Here is a 24140-nt window from a genome sequence, read left to right as displayed (position 1 = left end):
CAGAGGAGAAAGCTCCTTCCAAGGTAGATTTCATTCTGAGATATGAAGTAATTATTAAACAATATTTATCTGTATTGAAACATTGTTAGGTAGTACAGCTGATACAAATATTCTTGATGATCTGTTGATCTGAGACTCATCGTTCAGAAGAACGGTTCCTGCCCAGTCTCGGACAATCATGTTCTACAATGTTGCAGCTCCTTGCACCAATCCTTAAAGATAATAATCCCAGTGCTGGTTTCCAGCTGCTGATAGACAGCTTTCATTCAGCCCCGTGATATAAGAAACACATGCTAGCTCTCTCGCACCTCTGGAATATCGGCTTATAAAAGTAGCTGAATCCAGGCCAAGTGCGTTTTACAAGCACCTGGGCCTTTCTTACGACGCGAAGGTCGGGGAGGAAAATCTGTTTACTGTATTAAGGCTCTTACCACTTCCATGAAGAGGACGCACACATCAAAGTTGGGATTCTTTTTGACGTTTTTAATAACGCAAGACTGGATCATTTCATCGCCACACTCCACAATGAGGCTGGGGGACGTCACACTGGCCAGCTGGTAGCTCTTAAGGTTTCTCAGACCCCATGCCAGAACCTGCCGACAGAGTGGTCGAAATCTCAGGTTTAATAGGGTTTTATGTAATATCGGCCATCAGCTCATCATCATTACCACCGGGAAAGAGGAAAAAAGCTGTTAAATGTCTCATATAAAGTAACTAGCTGATGTAACAAAAGCGCTATGAGATCAATGTATGGGCTCCAGTGATAACACACATACATATATATCCATAATCGTATACATTCATGCCTTTTCCACATGCACCTACCGGAGAGAATAATTACACAAGAAGCCATGTGCAATCTGCTATAAAACACCCCAAAGGAAGAATAATGGTGCAGATAGATCGGGCTCCTACTATGATAGTCGTTACATTTTGTGTCAATTATTATCTACCCCGTTGTTTTACAAAAAAAGAAGGTCAATTTGATCTAAACGCAGTTTCGCACATGTCAACAGGTTGTATGTAGTCTTCTTTTTTCTTTTAATGGCCTTCAGCTTGATCTTGAGCCATGGCGGCTTGATGGATGAATCCTGTATAGGAAGATCGATCTTGTACAAGCCTAAATAGGTCCACCAGGGTCTTCTCCACCTAGATAGGTGCACCAGGGTCTTCTCCATCTAGATAGGTCCACCAGGGTCTTCTCTGATTAGATAGGTCCACCAGGGTCTTCTCCACCTAGATAGGTCCACCAGGGTCTTCTACAAATAGATAGGTCCACCAGGGACGTCTCCACCTAGATAAGGAAACCAGGGTCTTCTCCATCTAGACAGGTCCGCCGGGGTCTTTTCCATCAAGATAGGTCCACCTGAGTCTTCTCCGCCTAGATAGGTCCACCAGGGTCTTCTCCATCTAGATAGGTCCACTAGGGTCTTCTCCACTGTTATGAAGCCATTTTGTTGCAGGTTTTCCTCTTTGTCTTGTTCTTTCTATTCTTCCAGCCATGATGTCCTCCTCCAGTGATTGGTCTTCATATGATGTGTAGACGAGTCGTAGCTTGGTGATCCTTGCTTCGAGTGACATGTCTGGCTTGATTTATTATAAAATTGAATTGTTTGTTCTTCCATAGTATTCATCACATCCTTCTCCAGCATTACATTTCGAAGTTGTTGATTCTTCTTCTGTCTTGTTTCTTTTTCGTCCAGGTTTCGCCTCCATATGTGACTACAGAAAAGACCGAACTATGGAAGAGCGGTGTCTTAGTCACCAATGAAATGGTCCTTGATTTGAGGACCTTCTCCAGTATTGCAGCTGAAATCTATTCATTCCATTGAAGCTGCTCTGCAATTCCAGGCACAACGTATGGAACCGTGTGGCGCTGTTTTTTAAGAAAGTAGACATATTTTTTCTAATTCTTTACAATTCTTTGATTCAGAAGTAATGGAGATTGGACCAACCAGGAAAGGGGATGTCCTCTTCAAGGGACCCAGTGTAGGCTTATGAAAATTACGTTTGGCTTAGATAGATTAAACCATGTACAAAGTTTCTCACCTATGCGCATGACATGTGATTAATGAATGATCGGCGGGGGTCCAATCATGCGTATGCCTGCACTATGTGGTCACACATGGGCACTATCACTCTACGTTCATAGAGAGCTAGGAGCTTCTCGTGATCAGTGGGACCGCCAGCGTTGTCTCCATGAAGGCCGTAAACATACAAACACCTCCTTACAGTGAATTCTAATTGTAAAGTGTGAGTCTCCCATATGGGATCCCTCCGTATGATGCACACGAGGACTCACCTCTATAGCGGTTCTCTGCAGAACGGGCTTTATACCTTGGGGAATCATATACACGTTGGCGCTCTTCTGAGGAGGCGGATATGGCAGATCTGTATCTGTATCCGCTGTCTGGGGGGAAGGAACACATAGGAGAAAGATTACCACATATAGAAGTATATTGCAGAGCGAGCAGGGGTCGGGACCTCACGGCAAGGCTCAGAATGGGGACCCCTTATTGGACTAACTCATGCCACAGATAGGCTTAGCACCCATTTACTAATCGTTACCAGTCTCTTCCATGAGGGTTACATGACCTGTCATCTTATCTTCGTCTTCATGGTCTGCGAGGAGAGTTGTGTGCAGGTGAAATTGGCTGAAGCCAACCTGCTCTGAGGCTAGCCCTCTCCAATGGACCCCACAGCTGGCCCGTAGGATGCACCTTCATGAAATGTATGACCTTGATGGTGTGGATGTCATCAATGGTCTGTACTTTGCTATTTTCAGTAATTTCAAAGATATCACATGATAGCATGGTAGTGCCCGCTCATCACAAACTATAAATACTGAGCACCTGAGCATGGTAGTGCCCGCTCATCACAAACTATAAATACTGAGCACCTGAGCATGGTAGTGCCCGCTCATCACTAGTTACCAGTACTGAGCACCCGAGCATGGTAGTGCCCATTCATCACTAGTTACCAGTACTGAGCACCCGAGCATGGTAGTGCCCGCTCATCACTAGTTACCAGTACTGAGCACCCGAGCATGGTAGTGCCTGCTCATCACTAGTTACCAGTACTGAGCACCCGAGCATGGTAGTGCCCGCTCATCACTAGTTACCAGTACTGAGCACCCGAGCATGGTAGTGCCCGCTCATCACTAGTTACCAGTACTGAGCACCCGAGCATGGTAGTGCCCGCTCATCACTAGTTACCAGTACTGAGCACCTAAGCATGGTAGTGCCCGCTCATCACTAGTTACCAGTACTGAGCACCTGAGCATGGTAGTGCCCGCTCATCACTAGTTACCAGTACTGAGCACCCGAGCATGGTAGTGCCCGCTCATCACTAGTTACGAGTACTGAGCACCCGAGCATGGTAGTGTCCGCTCATCACTAGTTACCAGTACTGAGCACCCGAGCATGGTAGTGCCCGCTCATCACTAGTTACCAGTACTGAGCACCTGAGCATGGTAGTGCCCGCTCATCACTAGTTACCAGTACTGAGCACCCGAGCATGGTAGTGCCCGCTCATCACTAGTTACCAGTACTGAGCACCCGAGCATGGTAGTGCCCGCTCATCACTAGTTACCAGTACTGAGCACCCGAGCATGGTAGTGCCCGCTCATCACTAGTTACCAGTACTGAGCACCTGAGCATGGTAGTGCCCGCTCATCACTAGTTACCAGTACTGAGCACCCGAGCATGGTAGTGCCCGCTCATCACTAGTTACCAGTACTGAGCACCTGAGCATGGTAGTGCCCGCTCATCACTAGTTACCAGTACTGAGCACCCGAGCATGGTAGTGCCCACTCATCACTAGTTACCAGTACTGAGCACCTGAGCATGGTAGTGCCCGCTCATCACTAGTTACCAGTACTGAGCACCCGAGCATGGTAGTGCCCGCTCATCACTAGTTACGAGTACTGAGCACCCGAGCATGGCAGTGCTCACTCATCACTAGTTACCAGTACAGAGCACCTGAGCATGGTAGTGCTCACTCATCACTAGTTACGAGTACTGAGCACCCGAGCATGGTAGTGCCCGCTCATCACTAGTTACCAGTACTGAGCACCTGAGCATGGTAGTGCCCACTCATCACTAGTTACCAGTACTGAGCACCTGAGCATGGTAGTGCCCGCTCATCACTAGTTACGAGTACTGAGCACCTGAGCATGGAAGTGTCCACTCATCACTAGTTACCAGTACTGAGCACCTGAGCATGGTAGTGCCCGCTCATCACTAGTTACGAGTACTGAGCACCTGAGCATGGTAGTGTCCACTCATCACTAGTTACCAGTACTGAGCATCCGAGCATGGTAGTGCCCGCTCATCACTAGTTACCAGTACTGAGCACCTGAGCATGGTAGTGCCCACTCATCACTAGTTACCAGTACTGAGCACCTGAGCATGGTAGTGCCCGCTCATCACTAGTTACAAGTACTGAGCACCTGAGCATGGTAGTGCCCACTCATCACTAGTTACCAGTACTGAGCACCTGAGCATGGTAGTGCCCGCTCATCACTAGTTACCAGTACTGAGCACCCGAGCATGGTAGTGCCCGCTCATCACTAGTTACGAGTACTGAGCACCTGAGCATGGTAGTGCCCGCTCATCACTAGTTACCAGTACTGAGCACCTGAGCATGGTAGTGCCCGCTCATCACTAGTTACCAGTACTGAGCACCTGAGCATGGTAGTGCCCACTCATCACTAGTTACCAGTACTGAGCACCTGAGCATGGTAGTGCCCGCTCATCACTAGTTACCAGTACTGAGCACCTGAGCATGGTAGTGCCCGCTCATCACTAGTTACCAGTACTGAGCACCCGTGCATGGTAGTGCCCGCTCATCACTAGTTACCAGTACCGAGCACCCGAGCATGGTAGTGCTCGCTCATAACTAGTTACGAGTACTGAGCACTCGAGCATGGTAGTGCCCACTCATCACTAGTTACGAGTAAAGAGCACCCAAGCATGGTAGTGCTCACTCATCACTAGTTGCGAGTAAAGAGCACCCAAGCATGGTAGTGCTCACTCATCACTAGTTACGAGTACTGAGCACTCGAGCATGGTAGTGCTCACTCATCACTAGTTACCAGTACTGAGCACCCGAGCATGGTAGTGCCCGCTCATCACTAGTTACCAGTACTGAGCACCCGAGCATGGTAGTGCCCGCTCATCACTAGTTACCAGTACTGAGCCCCCGAGCATGGTAGTGCCCGCTCATCACTAGTTACCAGTACTGAGCACCCGAGCATGGTAGTGCCCGCTCATTACTAGTTACCAGTACTGAGCACCCGAGCATGGTAGTGCCTGCTCATCACTAGTTACCAGTACTGAGCACCCGAGCATGGTAGTGCCCGCTCATCACTAGTTACCAGTACTGAGCACCCGAGCATGGTAGTGCCCGCTCATTACTAGTTACCAGTACTGAGCACCCGAGCATGGTAGTGCCTGCTCATCACTAGTTACCAGTACTGAGCACCCGAGCATGGTAGTGCCCGCTCATCACTAGTTACCAGTACTGAGCACCTGAGCATGGTAGTGCCCGCTCATCACTAGTTACCAGTACTGAGCACCCGAGCATGGTAGTGCCCGCTCATCACTAGTTACGAGTACTGAGCACCCGAGCATGGTAGTGTCCGCTCATCACTAGTTACCAGTACTGAGCACCCGAGCATGGTAGTGCCCGCTCATCACTAGTTACGAGTACTGAGCACCCGAGCATGGCAGTGCTCACTCATCACTAGTTACGAGTACTGAGCACCTGAGCATGGTAGTGCTCACTCATCACTAGTTACCAGTACTGAGCACCTGAGCATGGTAGTGCCCACTCATCACTAGTTACCAGTACTGAGCACCTGAGCATGGTAGTGCCCGCTCATCACTAGTTACGAGTACTGAGCACCTGAGCATGGTAGTGTCCACTCATCACTAGTTACCAGTACTGAGCATCCGAGCATGGTAGTGCCCACTCATCACTAGTTACCAGTACTGAGCACCTGAGCATGGTAGTGCCCACTCATCACTAGTTACCAGTACTGAGCACCTGAGCATGGTAGTGCCCGCTCATCACTAGTTACCAGTACTGAGCACCCGTGCATGGTAGTGCCCGCTCATCACTAGTTACCAGTACCGAGCACCCGAGCATGGTAGTGCTCGCTCATAACTAGTTACGAGTACTGAGCACTCGAGCATGGTAGTGCCCACTCATCACTAGTTACGAGTAAAGAGCACCCAAGCATGGTAGTGCTCACTCATCACTAGTTGCGAGTAAAGAGCACCCAAGCATGGTAGTGCTCACTCATCACTAGTTACGAGTACTGAGCACTCGAGCATGGTAGTGCTCACTCATCACTAGTTACCAGTACTGAGCACCCGAGCATGGTAGTGCCCGCTCATCACTAGTTACCAGTACTGAGCACCCGAGCATGGTAGTGCCCGCTCATCACTAGTTACCAGTACTGAGCCCCCGAGCATGGTAGTGCCCGCTCATCACTAGTTACCAGTACTGAGCACCCGAGCATGGTAGTGCCCGCTCATTACTAGTTACCAGTACTGAGCACCCGAGCATGGTAGTGCCCGCTCATCACTAGTTACCAGTACTGAGCACCCGAGCATGGTAGTGCCCGCTCATCACTAGTTACCAGTACTTAGCACCCGAGCATGGTAGTGCCCGCTCATCACTAGTTACCAGTACTGAGCACCCGAGCATGGTAGTGCCCGCTCATCACTAGTTACGAGTACTGAGCACCCGAGCATGGTACTGTCCGCTCATCACTAGTTACCAGTACTGAGCACCCGAGCATGGTAGTGCCCGCTCATCACTAGTTACGAGTACTGAGCACCCGAGCATGGCAGTGCTCACTCATCACTAGTTACGAGTACTGAGCACCTGAGCATGGTAGTGCTCACTCATCACTAGTTACCAGTACTGAGCACCTGAGCATGGTAGTGCCCACTCATCACTAGTTACCAGTACTGAGCACCTGAGCATGGTAGTGCCCGCTCATCACTAGTTACGAGTACTGAGCACCTGAGCATGGTAGTGTCCACTCATCACTAGTTACCAGTACTGAGCATCCGAGCATGGTAGTGCCCACTCATCACTAGTTACCAGTACTGAGCACCTGAGCATGGTAGTGCCCACTCATCACTAGTTACCAGTACTGAGCACCTGAGCATGGTAGTGCCCGCTCATCACTAGTTACAAGTACTGAGCACCTGAGCATGGTAGTGCCCACTCATCACTAGTTACCAGTACTGAGCACCTGAGCATGGTAGTGCCCACTCATTACTAGTTACCAGTACTGAGCACCTGAGCATGGTAGTGCCAACTCATCACTAGTTACCAGTACTGAGCACCTGAGCATGGTAGTGCCCGCTCATCACTAGTTACCAGTACTGAGCACCCGAGCATGGTAGTGCCCGCTCATCACTAGTTACCAGTACCGAGCACCCGAGCATGGTAGTGCTCGCTCATAACTAGTTACGAGTACTGAGCACTCGAGCATGGTAGTGGCCACTCATCACTAGTTACGAGTAAAGAGCACCCAAGCATGGTAGTGCTCACTCATCACTAGTTGCGAGTAAAGAGCACCCAAGCATGGTAGTGCCCGCTCATCACTAGTTACGAGTACTGAGCACCTGAGCATGGTAGTGCCCGCTCATCACTAGTTACGAGTACTGAGCACCTGAGCATGGTAGTGCTCACTCATCACTAGTTACCAGTACTGAGCACCCGAGCATGGTAGTGCCCGCTCATCACTAGTTACCAGTACTGAGCACCCGAGCATGGTAGTGCCCGCTCATCACTAGTTACCAGTACTGAGCCCCCGAGCATGGTAGTGCCCGCTCATCACTAGTTACCAGTACTGAGCACCCGAGCATGGTAGTGCCCACTCATCACTAGTTACCAGTACTGAGCACCCGAGCATGGTAGTGCCCGCTCATCACTAGTTACGAGTACTGAGCACCTGAGCATGGTAGTGCCCGCTCATCACTAGTTACGAGTACTGAGCACCTGAGCATGGTAGTGTCCGCTCATCACTAGTTACCAGTACTGAGCACCTGAGCATGGTAGTGCCCGCTCATCACTAGTTACGAGTACTGAGCACCTGAGCATGGTAGTGCTCACTCATCACTAGTTACCAGTACTGAGCACCCGAGCATGGTAGTGCCCGCTCATCACTAGTTACCAGTACTGAGCACCCGAGCATGGTAGTGCCCGCTCATCACTAGTTACCAGTACTGAGCCCCCGAGCATGGTAGTGCCCGCTCATCACTAGTTACCAGTACTGAGCACCCGAGCATGGTAGTGCCCGCTCATTACTAGTTACCAGTACTGAGCACCTGAGCATGGTAGTGCCCACTCATCACTAGTTACGAGTACTGAGCACCTGAGCATGGTAGTGCCCGCTCATCACTAGTTACCAGTACTGAGCACCTGAGCATGGTAGTGCCCGCTCATCACTAGTTACCAGTACTGAGCACCCGAGCATGGTAGTGCCCGCTCATCACTAGTTACCAGTACTGAGCCCCCGAGCATGGTAGTGCCCGCTCATCACTAGTTACCAGTACTGAGCACCCGAGCATGGTAGTGCCCGCTCATTACTAGTTACCAGTACTGAGCACCTGAGCATGGTAGTGCCCACTCATCACTAGTTACGAGTACTGAGCACCTGAGCATGGTAGTGCCCGCTCATCACTAGTTACCAGTACTGAGCACCCGAGCATGGTAGTGCCCGCTCATCACTAGTTACCAGTACTGAGCACCCGAGCATGGTAGTGCTCGCTCATCACTCTCATATATGTTAGTGAAAGGTGACCTGATTTTTAGTGACAAGCTTTAGTTTTGGGTCTTCTTCCAATTTGTGTCTAACACCGGAGAGCAAATAACCACAGTAATAAAGGGGGCTGGCTAACTGGTCAGTTGAATAACTAATCCGGTCCTCTTCTCCGTCACAGCCAATGTATAGATAAACGAGAAGGCCGGGTTAGCTGTTGAAATGGGTAGCCTATATGCCGCGCAATCATTTATAACAGGTTGATTACGAGTGAAAAGAGATCTCTGTTTTTTGCATGAATATAGTTTGGTTACAACAACCGATTATTAAGTAAATCACGGCCAAGCAATTTAGTATTTAAGTAGGACATCTATTAGTAGAAGAGTGGACGGGTTACTATCAGTACAATGCAGGTAACACAGGGGCTTTATGAAATGTTAAAGGGGATTACCTGAAACTTACAGAAACACTCCCGTTATTTTTTGCCTACATTTGTATAAATGTTTGTATTGTGTAATTGTGTTAATATACTCAATAATCGCTATCTTACCTCTTTTCAGTTGCCAGCCCCCTTCTGAGTCTTGTGATGTCTGTTCCAACTAGTCAGCTCACCTTAATTCCATGTGTGAGCTGGAAATGACTTTTACAATTTAAGTCTATGGAACCTTATTCTGAGCTTAATTCTGAGGCTCCATAGACTTACAGTGTAAACGTGACTTCCTTGTCACAAATGGCGGTATGATCCGGAGAGTTGGAATCGCCATCATGTGACTCAGAAGAGGACTGGGCCTCTGAGCTTACTAGAAGTTTAACAGCCAAACTCTGCGCCACTTTGTAGTGTAACCACCAAGCTCTTTGCCTCCGAGCAGTATAACAAGCTCTGTGCTGCCTAGTACAATAACCACCAAGACCTGTGCCTCCGAGCAGTATAACAAACAAGCTCTGTGCTGCCTAGTACAATAACCACCAAGATCTGTGCCACTTCATGGTCGCGTGGCAGTTCTTAATAGGGCTTACACCGACAGTCTTTGCACAAGCTACTCCACTGATATAGCACAAGGGGAACCCTGCTCTTTACCCTTAAACCCCTAAACAGGGAGCTGGACCTCTGCAAAACCCCCTGCACTATGTCTTCAGAGTGGCTGCTGGTTGGTGGAGCGAGCTGGCAGAGAGAAGAGTCGTAAAGCTTGGGTGTTAACAGGAGGTCAAACTCAGGGACAAAACTAATATACGGTCCAGCAGTAGAAATGCAAGCCAAGGTCAGGAACTAAACACCAGAGAACACAGGATCGTAAGACAAGAAATAGCTCCTTTTCAAAAAATAGGTAGTGGTTCTCCCCCCAAGGACAACTAGCACCACAAGTCACAGCCAGACTAATGTAAAATATGACCACCCGCATCCTCCAACAACATGGACGGTGCAAGTGCAGGACTACTTAGAGGCAAAAGCACAGATCGTAAGAGAATATTCAGACACGGGCAACATTTTTGTGACTATGTTTCTATGCCTGCCAGTAGTATAACCACCAAGCTCTGTGCCTGCCAGTAGTATAACCACCAAGCTCTGTGTCTCACAGTAGTATAACCACCAAGCTCTGTGCCTGCCAGTAGTATAACCACCAAGCTCTGTGCCTGCCAGTAGTATAACCACCAAGCTCTGTGCCTGCCAGTAGTATAACCACCAAGCTCTGTGCCTGCCAGTAGTATAACCACCAAGCTCTGTGCCTGCCAGTAGTATAACCACCAAGCTCTGTGCCTGCCAGTAGTATAACCACCAAGCTCTGTGCCTCCCAGTAGTATAACCACCAAGCTCTGTGCCTGCCAGTAGTATAACCACCAAGCTCTGTGTCTCCCAGTAGTATAACCACCAAGCTCTGTGCCTCCCAGTAGTATAACCACCAAGCTCTATGCCTGCCAGTAGTAAAACCACCAAGCTCTGTGCCTGCCAGCAGTATAACCACCAAGCTCTGTGCCTGCCAGCAGTATAACCACCAAGCTCTATGCCTGCCAGCAGTATAACCACCAAGCTCTGTGCCTGCCAGCAGTATAACCACCAAGCTCTGTGCCTGCCAGTAGTATAACCACCAAGCTCTGTGTCTCCCAGTAGTATAACCACCAAGCTCTGTGCCTGCCAGCAGTATAACCACCAAGCTCTGTGCCTGCCAGTAGTATAACCACCAAGCTCTGTGCCTGCCAGTAGTATAACCACCAAGCTCTGTGCCTGCCAGTAGTATAACCACCAAGCTCTGTGTCTCCCAGTAGTATAACCACCAAGCTCTGTGCCTGCCAGTAGTATAACCACCAAGCTCTGTGCCTACCAGTAGTATAACCACCAAGCTCTATGCCTGCCAGCAGTATAACCACCAAGCTCTGTGTCTCCCAGTAGTATAACCACCAAGCTCTGTGCCTGCCAGTAGTATAACCACCAAGCTCTGTGCCTGCCAGTAGTATAACCACCAAGCTCTGTGCCTGCCAGCAGTATAACCACCAAGCTCTGTGTCTCCCAGTAGTATAACCACCAAGCTCTGTGCCTGCCAGTAGTATAACCACCAAGCTCTGTGCCTGCCAGTAGTATAACCATCAAGCTCTGTGCCTGCCAGTAGTATAACCACCAAGCTCTGTGCCTGCCAGTAGTATAACCACCAAGCTCTGTGCCTGCCAGCAGTATAACCACCAAGCTCTGTGCCTGCCAGCAGTATAACCACCAAGCTCTGTGCCTGCCAGCAGTATAACCACCAAGCTCTGTGCCTGCCAGCAGTATAACCACCAAGCTCTGTGCCTGCCAATAGTATAACCACCAAGCTCTGTGCCTGCCAGCAGTATAACCACCAAGCTCTATGCCTCCCAGTAGTATAACCACCAAGCTCTATGCCTCCCAGTAGTATAACCACCAAGCTCTATGCCTCCCAGTAGTATAACCACCAAGCTCTATGCCTCCCAGTAGTATAACCACCAAGCTCTATGCCTCCCAGTAGTATAACCACCAAGCTCTGTGCCTGCCAGCAGTATAACCACCAAGCTCTGTGCCTCCCAGTAGTATAACCACCAAGCTCTATGCCTCCCAGTAGTATAACCACCAAGCTCTATGCCTCCCAGTAGTATAACCACCAAGCTCTGTGCCTGCCAGTAGTATAACCACCAAGCTCTGTGCCTGCCAGTAGTATAACCACCAAGCTCTATGCCTGCCAGCAGTATAACCACCAAGCTCTATGCCTCCCAGTAGTATAACCACCAAGCTCTATGCCTCCCAGTAGTATAACCACCAAGCTCTATGCCTCCCAGTAGTATAACCACCAAGCTCTGTGCCTGCCAGCAGTATAACCACCAAGCTCTGTGCCTCCCAGTAGTATAACCACCAAGCTCTATGCCTGCCAGCAGTATAACCACCAAGCTCTGTGCCTGCCAGTAGTATAACCACCAAGCTCTATGCCTGCCAGCAGTATAACCACCAAGCTCTGTGCCTCACAGTAGTATAACCACCAAGCTCTGTGCCTGCCAGCAGTATAACCACCAAGCTCTGTGCCTGCCAGCAGTATAACCACCAAGCTCTGTGCCTGCCAATAGTATAACCACCAAACTCTGTGCCTGCCAGCAGTATAACCACCAAGCTCTGTGCCTGCCAGCAGTATAACCGCCAAGCTCTGTGCCTGCCAATAGTATAACCACCAAGCTCTGTGCCTGCCAGCAGTATAACCGCCAAGCTCTGTGCCTCCCAGTAGTATAACCACCAAGCTCTGTGCCTCACAGTAGTATAACCACCAAGCTCTATGCCTGCCAGCAGTATAACCACCAAGCTCTGTGCCTGCCAGTAGAATACTAACCACCAAGCTCTATGCCTGCCAGCAGTATAACCACCAAGCTCTGTGCCTGCCAGTAGTATAACCACCAAGCTCTATGCCTGCCAGCAGTATAACCACCAAGCTCTGTGCCTGCCAGCAGTATAACCACCAAGCTCTGTGCCTGCCAGCAGTATAACCACCAAGCTCTGTGCCTGCCAGCAGTATAACCACCAAGCTCTGTGCCTGCCAGCAGTATAACCACCAATCTCTGTGCCTGCCAATAGTATAACCACCAAGCTCTGTGCCTGCCAGCAGTATAACCACCAAGCTCTGTGCCTGCCAGCAGTATAACCACCAAGCTCTGTGCCTGCCAGCAGTATAACCACCAAGCTCTATGCCTGCTAGCAGTATAACCACCAAGCTCTGTGCCTGCCAGCAGTATAACCACCAAGCTCTGTGCCTGCCAGCAGTATAACCACCAAGCTCTATGCCTGCCAGCAGTATAACCACCAAGCTCTATGCCTGCCAGCAGTATAACCACCAAGCTCTGTGCCTGCCAGCAGTATAACCACCAAGCTCTGTGCCTGCCAGCAGTATAACCACCAAGCTCTATGCCTGCTAGCAGTATAACCACCAAGCTCTGTGCCTGCCAGCAGTATAACCACCAAGCTCTGTGCCTGCCAGCAGTATAACCATCAAGCTCTATGCCTGCTAGCAGTATAACCACCAAGCTCTGTGCCTGCCAGCAGTATAACCACCAAGCTCTATGCCTGCTAGCAGTATAACCACCAAGCTCTGTGCCTGCCAGCAGTATAACCACCAAGCTCTATGCCTGCTAGCAGTATAACCACCAAGCTCTGTGCCTGCCAGCAGTATAACCACCAAGCTCTGTGCCTGCCAATAGTATAACCACCAAGCTCTGTGCCTGCCAGCAGTATAACCACCAAGCTCTGTGCCTGCCAGCAGTATAACCACCAAGCTCTGTGCCTTCCAATAGTATAACCACCAAGCTCTGTGCCTGCCAGCAGTATAACCACCAAGCTCTGTGCCTGCCAGCAGTATAACCACCAAGCTCTGTGCCTGCCAGTAGTATAACCTCCAAGCTCTATGCCTGCCAGCAGTATAACCACCAAGCTCTGTGCCTGCTAGTAGTATAACCACCAAGTTCTATGCCTCTCAGTAGTATAACCACCAAGCTCTGTGCCTGCCAGCAGTATAACCACCAAGCTCTGTGCCTGCTAGTAGTATAACCACCAAGTTCTATGCCTCTCAGTAGTATAACCACCAAGCTCTATGCCTCCCAGTAGTTTACCATCAAGCTCTATGTCTCTGAGTACTCTAACCACCAAGCTCTGTGCCTCCCAGTAGTATAACCACCAAGCTCTGTGCCTCACAGTAGTGCAACTTCCAAGCTCTATGCTTCTCAGTAGTATAACCACCAAGCTCTATGCTTCTCAGTAGTATAACCACCAAGCTCTATGCTTCTCAGTAGTATAACCACCAAGCTCTGTGCCTCTCAGTAGTATAACCACCAAGCTCTATGCCTCCCAGTAGTATAACCACCAAGCTCTGTGCCTGCCAGCAGTATAACCACCAAGCTCTGTGCCTCCCAGTAGTATAACCACCAAGCTCTATGCCTGCCAGCAGTATAACCACCAAGCTCTGTGCCTGCCAGTAGTATAACCACCAAGCTCTATGCCTGCCAGCAGTATAACCACCAAGCTCTGTGCCTCACAGTAGTATAACCACCAAGCTCTATGCCTGCCAGCAGTATAACCACCAAGCTCTGTGCCTACCAGCAGTATAACCACCAAGCTCTGTGCCTGCCAATAGTATAACCACCAAGCTCTGTGCCTGCCAGCAGTATAACCACCAAGCTCTGTGCCTGCCAGCAGTATAACCGCCAAGCTCTGTGCCTGCCAATAGTATAACCACCAAACTCTGTGCCTGCCAGCAGTATAACCGCCAAGGTCTGTGCCTCCCAGTAGTATAACCACCAAGCTCTGTGCCTCACAGTAGTATAACCACCAAGCTCTATGCCTGCCAGCAGTATAACCACCAAGCTCTGTGCCTGCCAGTAGAATACTAACCACCAAGCTCTATGCCTGCCAGCAGTATAACCACCAAGCTCTGTGCCTGCCAGTAGTATAACCACCAAGCTCTATGCCTGCCAGCAGTATAACCACCAAGCTCTGTGCCTGCCAGCAGTATAACCACCAAGCTCTGTGCCTGCCAGCAGTATAACCACCAAGCTCTGTGCCTGCCAGCAGTATAACCACCAAGCTCTGTGCCTGCCAGCAGTATAACCACCAAGCTCTGTGCCTGCCAATAGTATAACCACCAAGCTCTGTGCCTGCCAGCAGTATAACCACCAAGCTCTGTGCCTGCCAGCAGTATAACCACCAAGCTCTGTGCCTGCCAGCAGTATAACCACCAAGCTCTGTGCCTGCCAGCAGTATAACCACCAAGCTCTGTGCCTGCCAGCAGTATAACCACCAAGCTCTATGCCTGCTAGCAGTATAACCACCAAGCTCTGTGCCTGCCAGCAGTATAACCACCAAGCTCTGTGCCTGCCAGCAGTATAACCACCAAGCTCTATGCCTGCCAGCAGTATAACCACCAAGCTCTATGCCTGCCAGCAGTATAACCACCAAGCTCTGTGCCTGCCAGCAGTATAACCACCAAGCTCTGTGCCTGCCAGCAGTATAACCACCAAGCTCTATGCCTGCTAGCAGTATAACCACCAAGCTCTGTGCCTGCCAGCAGTATAACCACCAAGCTCTGTGCCTGCCAGCAGTATAACCATCAAGCTCTATGCCTGCTAGCAGTATAACCACCAAGCTCTGTGCCTGCCAGCAGTATAACCACCAAGCTCTATGCCTGCTAGCAGTATAACCACCAAGCTCTGTGCCTGCCAGCAGTATAACCACCAAGCTCTATGCCTGCTAGCAGTATAACCACCAAGCTCTGTGCCTGCCAGCAGTATAACCACCAAGCTCTGTGCCTGCCAATAGTATAACCACCAAGCTCTGTGCCTGCCAGTAGTATAACCACCAAGCTCTATGCCTGCCAGCAGTATAACCACCAAGCTCTGTGCCTGCCAGCAGTATAACCACCAAGCTCTGTGCCTGCCAGCAGTATAACCACCAAGCTCTGTGCCTGCCAGCAGTATAACCACCAAGCTCTGTGCCTGCCAGCAGTATAACCACCAAGCTCTGTGCCTGCCAATAGTATAACCACCAAGCTCTGTGCCTGCCAGCAGTATAACCACCAAGCTCTGTGCCTGCCAGCAGTATAACCACCAAGCTCTGTGCCTGCCAGCAGTATAACCACCAAGCTCTATGCCTGCTAGCAGTATAACCACCAAGCTCTGTGCCTGCCAGCAGTATAACCACCAAGCTCTGTGCCTGCCAGCAGTATAACCACCAAGCTCTATGCCTGCCAGCAGTATAACCACCAAGCTCTGTGCCTGCCAGCAGTATAACCACCAAGCTCTGTGCCTGCCAGCAGTATAACCACCAAGCTCTATGCCTGCTAGCAGTATAACCACCAAGCTCTGTGCCTGCCAGCAGTATAACCACCAAGCTCTGTGCCTGCCAGCAGTATAACCATCAAGCTCTATGCCTGCTAGCAGTATAACCACCAAGCTCTGTGCCTGCCAGCAGTATAACCACCAAGCTCTATGCCTGCTAGCAGTATAACCACCAAGCTCTGTGCCTGCCAGCAGTATAACCACCAAGCTCTATGCCTGCTAGCAGTATAACCACCAAGCTCTGTGCCTGCCAGCAGTATAACCACCAAGCTCTGTGCCTGCCAACAGTATAACCACCAAGCTCTGTGCCTGCCAGCAGTATAACCACCAAGCTCTGTGCCTGCCAGCAGTATAACCACCAAGCTCTGTGCCTGCCAATAGTATAACCACCAAGCTCTGTGCCTGCCAGCAGTATAACCACCAAGCTCTGTGCCTGCCAGCAGTATAACCACCAAGCTCTGTGCCTGCCAGTAGTATAATTTCCAAGCTCTATGCCTGCCAGCAGTATAACCACCAAGCTCTGTGCCTGCTAGTAGTATAACCACCAAGTTCTATGCCTCTCAGTAGTATAACCACCAAGCTCTGTGCCTGCCAGCAGTATAACCACCAAGCTCTGTGCCTGCCAGCAGTATAACCACCAAGCTCTGTGCCTGCCAGCAGTATAACCACCAAGTTCTATGCCTCTCAGTAGTATAACCACCAAGTTCTATGCCTCTCAGTAGTATAACCACCAAGTTATATACCTCTCAGTAGTATAACCACCAAGCTCTATGCCTCCCAGTAGTTTACCATCAAGCTCTATGTCTCTGAGTACTCTAACCACCAAGCTCTGTGCCTCCCAGTAGTATAACCACCAAGCTCTGTGCCTCACAGTAGTGCAACTTCCAAGCTCTATGTTTCTCAGTAGTATAACCACCAAGCTCTATGCTTCTCAGTAGTATAACCACCAAGCTCTATGCTTCTCAGTAGTATAACCACCAAGCTCTATGCTTCTCACTAGTATAACCACCAAGCTCTGTGCCTCTCAGTAGTATAACCACCAAGCTCTATGCCTCCCAGTAGTATAACCACCAAGCTCTATGCCTGCCAGCAGTATAACCACCAAGCTCTGTGCCTGCCAGCAGTATAACCACCAAGCTCTGTGCCTGCCAATAGTATAACCACCAAGCTCTGTGCCTCACAGTAGTATAACCACCAAGCTCTATGCCTGCCAGCAGTAGAACCACCAAGCTCTGTGCCTGCCAGCAGTATAACCACCAAGCTCTGTGCCTGCCAATAGTATAACCACCAAGCTCTGTGCCTGCCAGCAGTATAACCACCAAGCTCTGTGCCTGCCAGCAGTATAACCGCCAAGCTCTGTGCCTGCCAATAGTATAACCACCAAGCTCTGTGCCTGCCAGCAGTATAACCGCCAAGCTCTGTGCCTCCCAGTAGTATAACCACCAAGCTCTATGCCTGCCAGCAGTATAACCACCAAGCTCTGTGCCTGCCAGTAGTATAACCACCAAGCTCTGTGCCTCACAGTAGTATAACCACCAAGCTCTATGCCTGCCAGCAGTATAACCACCAAGCTCTGTGCCTGCCAGTAGAATACTAACCACCAAGATCTATGCCTGCCAGCAGTATAACCACCAAGCTCTGTGCCTGCCAGTAGTATAACCACCAAGCTCTATGCCTGCCAGCAGTATAACCACCAAGCTCTGTGCCTGCCAGCAGTATAACCACCAAGCTCTGTGCCTGCCAGCAGTATAACCACCAAGCTCTGTGCCTGCCAGCAGTATAACCATCAAGCTCTGTGCCTGCCAGCAGTATAACCACCAAGCTCTGTGCCTGCCAATAGTATAACCACCAAGCTCTGTGCCTGCCAGCAGTATAACCACCAAGCTCTGTGCCTGCCAGCAGTATAACCACCAAGCTCTGTGCCTGCCAGCAGTATAACCACCAAGCTCTATGCCTGCTAGCAGTATAACCACCAAGCTCTGTGCCTGCCAGCAGTATAACCACCAAGCTCTGTGCCTGCCAGCAGTATAACCACCAAGCTCTATGCCTGCCAGCAGTATAACCACCAAGCTCTATGCCTGCCAGCAGTATAATCACCAAGCTCTGTGCCTGCCAGCAGTATAACCACCAAGCTCTGTGCCTGCCAGCAGTATAACCACCAAGCTCTATGCCTGCTAGCAGTATAACCACCAAGCTCTGTGCCTGCCAGCAGTATAACCACCAAGCTCTGTGCCTGCCAGCAGTATAACCATCAAGCTCTATGCCTGCTAGCAGTATAACCACCAAGCTCTGTGCCTGCCAGCAGTATAACCACCAAGCTCTATGCCTGCTAGCAGTATAACCACCAAGCTCTGTGCCTGCCAGCAGTATAACCACCAAGCTCTATGCCTGCTAGCAGTATAACCACCAAGCTCTGTGCCTGCCAGTAGTATAACCACCAAGCTCTGTGCCTGCCAGTAGTATAACCACCAAGCTCTGTGCCTGCCAGTAGAATACTAACCACCAAGCTCTGTGCCTGCCAGTAGTATAACCACCAAGCTCTGTGCCTGCCAGTAGTATAACCACCAAGCTCTGTGCCTGCCAGCAGTATAACCACCAAGCTCTGTGCCTGCCAGTAGTATAACCACCAAGCTCTGTGCCTGCCAGCAGTATAACCACCAAGCTCTGTGCCTGCCAATAGTATAACCACCAAGCTCTGTGCCTGCCAGCAGTATAACCACCAAGATCTGTGCCTGCCAGCAGTATAACCACCAAGCTCTGTGCCTGCCAATAGTATAACCACCAAGCTCTGTGCCTGCCAGCAGTATAACCACCAAGCTCTGTGCCTGCCAGCAGTATAACCACCAAGCTCTGTGCCTGCCAGTAGTATAATTTCCAAGCTCTGTGCCTGCCAGCAGTATAACCACCAAGCTCTGTGCCTGCTAGTAGTATAACCACCAAGTTCTATGCCTCTCAGTAGTATAACCACCAAGCTCTGTGCCTGCCAGCAGTATAACCACCAAGCTCTGTGCCTGCCAGCAGTATAACCACCAAGCTCTGTGCCTGCCAGCAGTATAACCACCAAGTTCTATGCCTCTCAGTAGTATAACCACCAAGTTCTATGCCTCTCAGTAGTATAACCACCAAGTTATATGCCTCTCAGTAGTATAACCACCAAGCTCTATGCCTCCCAGTAGTTTACCATCAAGCTCTATGTCTCTGAGTACTCTAACCACCAAGCTCTGTGCCTCCCAGTAGTATAACCACCAAGCTCTGTGCCTCACAGTAGTGCAACTTCCAAGCTCTATGTTTCTCAGTAGTATAACGACCAAGCTCTATGCTTCTCAGTAGTATAACCACCAAGCTCTATGCTTCTCAGTAGTATAACCACCAAGCTCTATGCTTCTCACTAGTATAACCACCAAGCTCTGTGCCTCTCAGTAGTATAACCACCAAGCTCTATGCCTCCCAGTAGTATAACCACCAAGCTCTATGCTTCTCAGTAGTATAAACACCAAGCTCTATGCTTCTCAGTAGTATAAACACCAAGCTCTGTGCCTCTCAGTAGTATAACCACCAAGCTCTATGCTTCTCAGTAGTATAAACACCAAGCTCTGTGCCTCTCAGTAGTATAACCACCAAGCTCTATGTTTCTCAGTAGTATAACCACCAAGCTCTATGCCTCCCAGTAGTATAACCACCAAGCTCTATGCTTCTCAGTAGTATAAACACCAAGCTGTATGCTTCTCAGTAGTATAAACACCAAGCTCTATGCTTCTCAGTTGTATAACCACCAAGTTCTATGCTTCTCACTAGTATAACCACCAAGCTCTGTGCCTCTCAGTAGTATAACCACCAAGCTCTATGCCTCCCAGTAGTATAACCACCACGTTCTATGCCTCTCAGTAGTATAACCACCAAGTTCTATGCCTCCCAGTAGTATAACCACCAAGCTCTATGCTTCTCAGTAGTATAACCACCAAGCTCTATGCCTCCTAGTAGTATAACCACCAAGCTCTATGCTTCTCAGTAGTATAACCACCAAGCTCTGTGCCTCACAGTAGTGCAACTTCCAAGCTCTATGCTATACTGGTATTAATGTGAGTACTAAACAGAGGAGGAAGGAAAGAGTAGTGCAGACTAAGGGGATGTAAGCATATAGATAGCCATAAAGTACCCAGTCTAGAAGCTTCTCCGTGAAGAACCGAGGAACAAGCAGCTGCGCCATTTCCAAGGTGGAAGAGTAGAAAATAGATAAAAAGAAGAGAAAGTAAAACAGAATGATTATTAGCACATGTACTGTATAAAGCCCGTCCTATCACCCCAGCGGAGGCTCGTACAATGGCGCCTTGTTTGTATCGATAGGCAGAAAAAGCATGGAGGCGTATGGCAGAGGCAGCCGCGACTTTCTAAGAAGTAAATACATGAATTTTGGTTTCAGCATATTTTTTCCAAATTGTAACAAAGAAATAATTACAGATTGTCCAAAATAAATGACGAACTTGGCCAAATGTTTTCAGGTCAAGCGAGGGTGATGAGTGACTGCCGGGGTCATGGAGGACAACGGCAACTTATGGACTACTTATGTCTACAGCACAAAAGCCGTGGTGGTGACCTTCTACTAAAGAGGCACTGACGGGAGAAGGAGCTTCTAAAGCACAGTCATGTCTCCATTCATCATTTACTGACGGAGCAGAGATGGATGTTGTGCAGTGATATAAAGGGAGCTCTCCTACATCAGTGCAACTTCAAGTCAATGACTAAAGCAATTTATGCACCATAGACAAGGGCATAACAATCGCGGACGCAGAGGACGCGACCGTAACCAGACCTCAGACATAAATCCAGCTGACATGCATTGCGGAATAGAGACCCATTGGGTCCCTGCTAAACAGAGGCTGGCATTAGAATTTGGCGGTACCGTGACTGGGGGCGGCGCATGGCAGTGACATCATGCATCACCTTAGCAGGCACGCGACACTGTGCCTGCCACGCATCATAAGAGCTGTTGAAGGTGAATAGAAAAGATTGGGAACTTTAATGCATGAGAGGCAGAATGGGGAACATATTTAACAGGAAGGGCCCAAAATGGGGACATATATACCAGGAAGAGGGACATATTTACCAGGAGGGACCCAGGATGAGGACATATATACCAAAATAGGAACATGGAAGGGGCCCAAGATTAGAACATATTATCAACAAGGGGTAGGGGATAAGGTTATATATACCAAGAAGGGGCCTAGGATAAGGATATATATACCAGGATGGGAGACATATATATAAGGAGAAGCCCAGTATAAGGACACATATACCAGAATGGTGGAATATTTACCAGGATGGGGACACATATAACAGGATGGGGCCAAGGATGAGTTACATATATACCAAGATGGCGGACATATTTACTAGTAACAGGCCCAGGATAAGGATACATATATACCACAGATAGGACAAAAAAAAAAGCCAAAATGTTGGTCTTATTTTTTGATAAAACGACTTTTATGATATAATAAAACATTTCATGTCTTCAAGACAAATCACTTTTCTTCTTCTCCTTTGGATCTTGTGCCAAAGTTTATCTGCATTATTTACATCTTTTTATTAACTTCTGAGCACTGACACTGGCGGTAGAGCAGAGATTATTCTCATATATACCAGGATGGGAGCATATATTCCAGGATGGGGCCTAGTATGAGGGACATACAGAATATAGCAGGATGGAAACATATATACCAGGAACGGTCCCAGGATAAGGATATACAAACCAGGAAGGGGCCCAGAATGGGGACATTTATATCAGGATGGGGACAAATTTACCAGGAATGGGCCCAGATAAGAAAATATATACCAGGAAGAAGCCCAGGATGGGGACTTTTATGCCAGGACAAGGCAAATGATAAGGATGTATATACCAGGAAGGAATCTTGGATGGGAACATATATATCAGAAAGGGATCCAGGATGGGGACATATATATTAAGAAGTGGCCCAGGATAAGGATATATAAACCAGGAAGAAGCCAAGGATGGGGACATATATGCCAGGAAAGAGCCCATGATAAGGATACATATACCAGGAAGGGGCCCAAGATTGAGACATATATCCTAAGAAGGGATCCAGGATGGAGACATATATACCACGAAAGGGCCCAGGAACGAGGACATTAGTATGGGATGGGGGACATTACTACATAATGAAAGTGGAGGAGGACAACATGTATGCCTTTATAGGATTTAGAAAGCTACAAGGGCCCATATATCTGACCAACATGTAACGGGGAGGGCCCAGGACAATATTACACAATTTTGTACTGGGGCCCATTGGACTCTAGTTACGCCACTGAGTATAGGACAAATTTTCTATTGTGATTGTATCTAGACAGTTCTTTTTAAATTGTCGGAAATTCTCCTCTGTTTTCCATAGCTCTAGCTTGGAACAACATTTTGCACTTACAATTCTGCATCTTCCCTAATAGACCTGACTTTACATCGCGCTGCAGCCCCTGCCTGTTCAGAATCTGTTGTCTGAGGGATGCATTGTTAATAATGTGCCATGTGCAGATGATTTATGGAAATGTAGCATCTCGGGGCTGGTAGAGGCCAAAAAAGTGTTTATCGCAGCTCCAGATGTGACCGGAGTAGAATTGATGACTAAATCTTTATATTTGTATAATCTGTAAAATTGAAACTCTGTCTCAAGAGCACAGACGACTCATTATAGCGGTCACAGAATGCCATGCAATAAGGCGCCATTAGTAGCACTGCAATTTATACATAGGTATATGTAATTGTGTTAAAGCCATTCTGCTGCATCATCAAGCTGGTCCGTGCCGCATGCAACAACGTGTATCGAGCAAAGTCTGAGAAGCCTGAAATTACACCTTTTCAGATTTTTTTTAAGAAATTATCTGCAAAAATGATTTTCTTTCTCATGTAGTTGTGAATGGTGTGATGTTTTTACTCTTTAGTACAGAACACTATTTCTGCCACTTGTATAAAAGTAGGTTATTATCTGTATGTGGCGCCCATTATGGGGCTTGTTCCATCTAAACAACTATTTTTCATACGTGTTCAGTGAATCCTAAAAACAGTTTTCTCCCTCACTAAGACTCTCCTTCTGTGGGCCGGAGTAGAGCCCCAACAGAATAAGCGCTAATTCAGGAGAAGTCGGTGGTGGCACAAAGCTGGACCAAGCTATATCAGTTGGAATGCATTTTTTGGGGGTATGATAAAAAATACATACTGTGATGTAGAAGCCAAAAACACCAAAATTTTAAATAAAAAAATTTTTAAAAATATATGTGAAATTTATTGTTGTGTTTTATTAGAGATTGCTTGCTCGTCAGTTTAAGGTACACAATTTGGAGGGGGAAGGGGTTGTAAATGTGTGTATCCTAGTTAGCCTCTATGGACTCTAATGTAATCCAGCCTGCAGTAGGATTCATTGTCCTGCATCTGTGGGTGGGCTGTGCTTCTACTTTTCCCCTTTGCAGGGGGGTCTCCTTGATACACAATCCTGCAGACTGGCTAGAGACTGCCCTCCTTCATACTTGGAGTTACATGAAACAAAGGATTAAGGGACTGGGATGTGATCACCTCTCCACATCCAGGATACTGATCCAAAAGAGGTAGAAGAGCCACGAGACACATATTTGGATGTAGTTGATGCTTTGACGTGGAGAACGAGGACTTGTTGCTGCGGCCAAGTCCTGGTGCCCATGGATGGAGTATAAAGATTGGAGCTGGATACAGGTTCTATGGTCATGATATCCATCATCTGGACTGAGGAACTATTCTAAAGGCTATTGTTGCCGGCTGAAGCTGGATACATGTGCTACGGTTGTGATATGTGCCGTCTAGATTTGAGGAACTATCCTAAGGACTATTATTGCCGGCTGGGACTGGATACATATGCTATGGTCGTGATATCCATTGCCTGGAGGAGCATAAGGTCTATGGCTGCAGTAAGATCGTGTATGGGAGACATAAAAATAGTTGTATCAGTAACCCGTCTAGGTGATTATACAACCCACAACCTCAGATCTTCACAGTGGGGGTGCTGCG

General features: G+C 48.7%; 1 protein-coding gene across 7 annotated transcripts in view; it reads right to left on the bottom strand.

Moving 5' to 3' along the window:
* DYSF (dysferlin) overlaps positions 1 to 24140 on the bottom strand; it is a 423810-nt gene that overhangs the window by 111192 nt on the left and 288478 nt on the right. For 5 of the 7 annotated variants that reach the window (XM_075346129.1, XM_075346154.1, XM_075346137.1 and 2 more), the window contains 3 exons: positions 20253 to 20294; positions 2303 to 2410; positions 432 to 593 (listed from right to left, as the gene is read on the bottom strand). In XM_075346129.1, the coding sequence (XP_075202244.1) occupies positions 432 to 593; positions 2303 to 2410; positions 20253 to 20294 (312 nt within the window). The remainder of the gene's footprint in view (positions 1 to 431; positions 594 to 2302; positions 2411 to 20252; positions 20295 to 24140) is intronic. The other 2 variants (XM_075346146.1, XM_075346172.1) reach the window with 1 other exon arrangement.

Source organism: Anomaloglossus baeobatrachus, chromosome 1 (assembly GCF_048569485.1).
Source record: "Anomaloglossus baeobatrachus isolate aAnoBae1 chromosome 1, aAnoBae1.hap1, whole genome shotgun sequence".
In the NCBI taxonomy this organism is placed as follows: domain Eukaryota; kingdom Metazoa; phylum Chordata; class Amphibia; order Anura; family Aromobatidae; genus Anomaloglossus; species Anomaloglossus baeobatrachus.
The sequence above is the reverse complement of the archived record's forward strand: the minus strand, read 5'-3'. Positions and strand labels throughout refer to the sequence as shown.